Here is a 5978-nt window from a genome sequence, read left to right as displayed (position 1 = left end):
TCTGTTTTGTTCTTCTTTCATTCTTTAAATAATAAATATTGAATCAGATTAGGGCCAGTTCACACTGAACATGTGGCAGTGGAATGGGAAAAAAACAAAAGGTCTAAAGACTCATTTTTTTAAAAGGCACAGAGTTTTTAGAATGCTGTGTCATGCGCGAGCAGATTCCACTACTGCTTTTAACATTGTTTTTCAATGTAAACTTGCGCTAGAAGTACGCGTTTAAAACGGCGTTCTAAATACATGGCGCTCAAGTTAAAAAGTTGCTCTTGACTTGCTTTTTTTATTCCACTGTCAAGTTTAAATGACCTCAAGACGTAGAAAAACAATGGAAAAACAACACAGTGGAATGCAAAAAACACATTCTGTGTGAACCGTCTCTTTACGCGGCTCTCTGGAATACTTGATTCTGATTGGATAATTGCACCATCCAGCAGTCAGGTGTTGTCTTCGCTGAAAGTGTTACTACTTTCATGTCTTTGGCATATTTCGTATATAAGAAGGACTAATGGTGTATTGACTGACTCGTTGTTTAAATTTTGTATTTCTTCTTCCAAAATATGTTTTTGTTTTTACAAATTGCCATATGTAGCTCTCTAACATAGTTCCTTGTAAAGCATTGTCTATTTCATTATGGCTTTTGTAGCGCTGTGCTGGAATTTATTTTCAATACCTTTAAGTTTTGATATCACTGTAATATTGTTGACGTGTTCCTCTAGTTGCTAAGTGAATTGTTAACTTTGCAATTATTTATGAACTGCAAAATGATTTATTAATGGGACATTTCATGTCAAAATAAAATATAAAATCATTTTATTAGTTCTGCTCCAGGCAAACTAAGTTAAAATGGTTCTTTCTTGAGCCCTGTACATTGATTTCTAGTAAACAAACATGTGTCCAATCAATCATATGTTGTGCTCTCGGAGTAACTACAAAGCTCAAATGTATTGAAGTGCGACTCAGCCGGGTTGCATAAGAAAAAGCAAGCCAATAACAAGGTCTTCAGTACAAATTCTACACTTCCAGCTTCTTTTTCATTTGGAGTTTGTAGAGGATTTGATAGCCATCATCCCAAGCATAGAGCAGCTGCTCCACAGGGCTGTATTTGAGGCTGGCATGAGTGCCGTATCGTTTGGGAAAGTATACATGTGGAGCGTCGTCATTTGTTACCATGTCACTGACATCAAACACGCACTGAATTCGGGAGCGACTGGGTAGTTTGGAGTTGTAGACCACATAGACAGTACCACAGATGACGAACGCTGCTTCTGCATTCTCCCTCACACAAGGGGTGTCCCACATCTGTTCAATGTCTAGAGTTTTAGGGTCTATCTTGGCCAAAGAGATGTGCCTCTCATTCTCCTGTGTGGCGTAGATAACCCACAGACCCTCTTCGTCCACTGCTAAGTCGATGAAGGTCTCGGGATTCAGGCTGTACACTGGGAGCTGGTTTTTAACTGGAAACACTGCGGTGTCCGTGACTATGTTCTTCTGAAGATCAAACTTTATTAGTTTCATGTCCTCGCCCTGCTTCAGATAGTAAAGGTGGTTGTTGTAGATTGCATGGCCAATACCACTCCAGGCCGAAGGGAGCTGGACGCTGGTGGCCCCAGAAGTGCCTTGGGAGGAAGTGAATTCACGGACTGTTCCAAATTCATACACTGTATTATCATCTGTCCCGTTTAAGATGTACACCTTCCCGGTGGCACTTCCCATGTCTTTGGTCCACATTCCCTTTGTGCCGCCCACTCGTTTCAGGATCTTCATGGCTTTGATGCTGGAGATCATGTCACTACAGTCTAAACGTATAAATGGAAAATCAAAATAATTTTCATTTTTGGATGAACTATCCCTATAGCATTTATAGGGCTATAGGGATAGTTCTGTAAGTATTGTATTAACAGCTTGTTGGCTTTAATCATCAAACATTCGGTGACTTTCCTTTGCAATCTGTCTTTTGCTGGAATTATAATGTAAATATTTGCTTTCCACTAAAACCTGATTTAACACTAAACCCTAATGGCACAGTACACTAATGACTGGGTTAATCAGATTTGTGGCGTTTTACTATGAAAAGGCAATATAGAGCTGCTGAAGTGTAGAAGGAAAGCATCATGATTTGTCCTCCAGCAGTATAATTACTGTCTCTCTCAATGATGGAATAATAATACATTTTATTTAGTGCCTCTAAGTGCTTTTCTAAACGAGGACTTTAGGAAGAATAGACCCACTATTTAATACATTATGTATTAAACTCTGTCAAGTTGTGATACCTCAGAGCTTGATGTGATTGAACCCTCTTCCCTGTCTTTCTCGTGCCACTTATCCTTCATTAAGAGCTTCTTAAAACTGAATCTATGAAGCGTAGCTGGCACTTTCCACAATTATTTTTTATGCTTGCTTTCTATTAAGTTTTTTTCAACCCTGCGAAAGTGTTATTGTTAACTAAAACTAAAAAACTTTTTTTTGAAAAAACTTAAACTTTAGAGTTAAAATAATTAGAAATGTTAACATGGCAACTAACTGAAATCCTACAAAAAAAAATATGAAGGATTAAATAGCTAAAACTAAAACTGAAATAAAAATAAATATAACAAAATGACATTTTGTTATCACATAACAAAATGTCTTAAACTTGTAACATTAAAGTTTTTTTAAATGAAAACTGAAAATATAAAAATAAAATCTAATTCAAAATATTAAATAAATTCAATAGAATATAAACATACTAAAATAACACTTCCCTGTGACTAAAAATATTGTATATATCTATACGTTTCATTTATTTGATAATTTTTGTTCGTTTTTTCAGTTTTGTTTTGTTTTTGTTTTTTTTCAAAAGCACAAACTTTCAATAAACATCAAAGCAGACAAAATGCATAAATTATAAAAAAAATGTCAGAATGGGTAACAGGGTTGAAGTGGTTAGCTAGTTTAGGACCAAATTTTATTTTGTAGTTATTGATAAACTCATATTCACCATAAATTAAATATTTTCTTTAATAATTTTTTATTTCTTACAGGTTTGATCTTGACAAATGCAGTTAACACTACAATTTGTGAAACAATTTTGTGAATTTTAGATATTTTCTTGTCCAAATAATGTCATTTCCTGGGTGTCTAAATTTAAGAAATGTTAAAAACTTTGTGTAATAAGGGAGATAGCCATTTTTTAGTTGTTGTCTTTAAAACTATTTTTAAAAACAGTTAATCTCAAATCACAACTTTAAGTGTTAATGATATGCTATTTCATGTTAGATAAAATCTGTAATAGCATCACAACCAAAACATGGCATTTGTGCCTCTAATGCTTTGAGAATGGGACCCCAGAGAACTGAATTTGTTGAATGAGCCAACATGGCTCATGCCATCTTGCTGCAAGGCAAACATTACCCGTATCTAAGCATGTGGAATGTTACCTAAAGCTCTTCACCTGTAAGCTTGGCGTACTTGGCTTTGTTTCTCTCCTTGACAACTGTCACCTGCTGCTCCACCAGCTTGTCATCCACGTCCACGCAAGGCTGCGCGCCATTCTGTGTTTCGAGGTAGTCCATCTCTCTCTCCACGCGATCTACGCGTGTTCCCACTGTATCCAACTCGCTCCGCAGTGCCTCCTTGCTCTTGTCCAGGCCCTCTAGCTGTGCCACCATCTGCTGCTTGAACTCGCGCAGCTCAGAGGCGTAGCGGCTGGTCTGCTCATGCCACAAGGAGATGCGATCCTGCCAATGGAGAAATAAACAAAAACAAGTCTCAAGAGCCTCAGTAAAAGAGATACGAGTTAGTCAGATATAAACATATCTGTTAAAAGTGGCATCTTAAATAATATAAGATGAACTGAAAGCTAGCAATAGGCTCGTAGGATAGTAATTTAAAATAAATGTTCTTCTGGTAACCACAATGCTTGGGTGGTTGCCAGGGCGTTGCTATGAAGTTGCAAAGATGTTCTGGGAAGTTGCCAGGCCTTTGCTATTCGGTTGCTTGAAATAGTTATACAAAAAATTATAGTACATCCAACTTTACATACATACAGTATAATTACATAAGCAATATATAGCAAATCTGTGATGAGCCACTGATACAGTAAGAACCAATTAGCTGTGCCCTATAGATGATGTGATTGCAAACAGATTGATTTAAGGACATATCAGCCTCCGCCATCTAGAGTTTCATGACAGAACTTTACATATAGCAAATCTCAACTGCTTGATTACTTGTATCACCTCAACATGTAACCCAGTTCTCTGTGACTGTAATGCATGAAGATATTAAGATATTAAAAACATTTACATAATGATTTTCTGTAAAGCTTCTTTGAAACCATGTGAAAAGTGCTACACAAATACATTTTATTTGACAGACGTTACTATTTTAGAACATGCATGCAGACATTGATTTCAGATGGGTTTAATGCGCATACATGTTCTAAGCATGTTTAATACATTTTAAACCGTGAACTCGAGCACACTTAATACTGACTGCCTCGTGAGTGTACATTATTCAAATATAAGCCCTCCCTTGACAGCTGCAGGAATTCATGAGGACTTTGGCATTGGAACAGCATCATTTGCGCTGCAGATGGATCAACCTTTGGCAGCAAATGTTCTTTTTTGAATTTGTGACTCAGTGGAAGGAAAGAAGAAGCAAAGTGTGTTTTAGCATAATCACACAAAATGACTTGCCTGAGAACTGTAAGTGCAGAGTCAGCACAGAGAGAAAACAAGGGAGAAAATGTCCTATATGTGGCTGAATCCAAGACACAGAGGGAGATATGGTGACTGACTCAAGGAGAAATAGCAGTATGGAGCGAAAGCAGAAGGGAATAGAGATGGTCTGTGTGCCCGTCTGTTTTTGTTTCACTGCGATTGTCATGCATTGGTTACAGTTATCACGTTGAGTGAGTTTGTGCTTACAATACCATGTTATATGTAAAATATTTGCATATATTTGCAAATATTACTATACAGTAGATCCTTAAAAGGTTCTGTCAAGCTACTTCATAAACGTAACCTTTTAGGGGTTCCCACTATGGGATAATTTTATGGATTTAGTTTAAGTAATTATTAGTTTAAAATTGAATTAAACAGCTCGTAAACATACTTTATCACTAGACAATTTAACATTAAAGTATTGTGCAGTAATTTAAGAAATTTCTCTTTATATAACATTTTTGGCATAAAGTGTTCTCTAGAATTGTGTAAAGAATCCTGTATAGAACACCACTGAAGCTTTTTTTTAAGAGTATACATATTTGTTTGATCATTAAATATCATTTCAGCCCACTTGTACTTTTCTGTGAATCTACACTCCTATGGGGAACCTCACAGAACTTTAAACAATGTAAAAAATAATGATAATTAATGCTCAAAGTTCAAACCAAGTAAGTATTATAGACCTACTAACGTAACTGCACCATATCCTTAAACAAATCCACAATTCATCCAAAATTCAGTATGTTGTCTTGCTCTTTAGCTTCACTCCTCTCAAAACTCCATGTCAGCCTGTATCAGGAGGTCAGGGTCTGGCTGGGAGAGCATTATTGTTCTTACCTCAATGGCAAGGAGTCTTCTCTCCAAGTAGTCCATAAGGGCCTGCTGCTGTGCCCCAACCAGGCTAGAAAGAACGAGGACAAGAAGCTGGAGGGCTCTCATCTTCAAGACCGGGGGAGACTGCTTAGAAATGGAGAGTGTGTGAGTATGTGTTTATGACAGGCGGAGTGGAAAAGCCCTCATGCAGAGGCACTAAGTTGGCTGGAATGTTTAGAGAAAGAGCAGAGCGAGAGGAGGAGCCTAAAACATCTGGAGCGGCTCTTTCCCTGGAGAGCTGGATTACCTCCATCTCCTTTTCTGGTAAAACACAGAACTACAAATGACCAGCATTTTATTCTTCATGTTTCATTATGACTTACATTTGTGATTTACCTCAAACATATACAGAATGTAGTCACTGTAGTAGTACTGTAGAGTTTGAAAGGCATGGAA

General features: G+C 37.1%; 1 protein-coding gene across 1 annotated transcript; it reads right to left on the bottom strand.

Annotated features, from left to right (window-relative positions):
* Nucleotides 1-796: 796 nt before the first annotated feature.
* Nucleotides 797-5749, bottom strand: olfml3b (olfactomedin-like 3b). The gene is made up of 3 exons (XM_084101667.1): nt 5547-5749; nt 3434-3719; nt 797-1799 (listed from the first exon to the last, which is right to left on the bottom strand). Exons 1-3 carry the CDS (start codon nt 5646-5648, stop codon nt 1015-1017), a joined length of 1173 nt encoding a protein of 390 aa, XP_083957793.1. The 5' UTR covers nt 5649-5749; the 3' UTR covers nt 797-1014.
* Nucleotides 5750-5978: the final 229 nt, after the last annotated feature.

This window comes from Abramis brama (genome assembly GCF_963993115.1).
Source record: "Abramis brama genome assembly, chromosome: 23".
In the NCBI taxonomy this organism is placed as follows: domain Eukaryota; kingdom Metazoa; phylum Chordata; class Actinopteri; order Cypriniformes; family Leuciscidae; genus Abramis; species Abramis brama.
The sequence above is the reverse complement of the archived record's forward strand: the minus strand, read 5'-3'. Positions and strand labels throughout refer to the sequence as shown.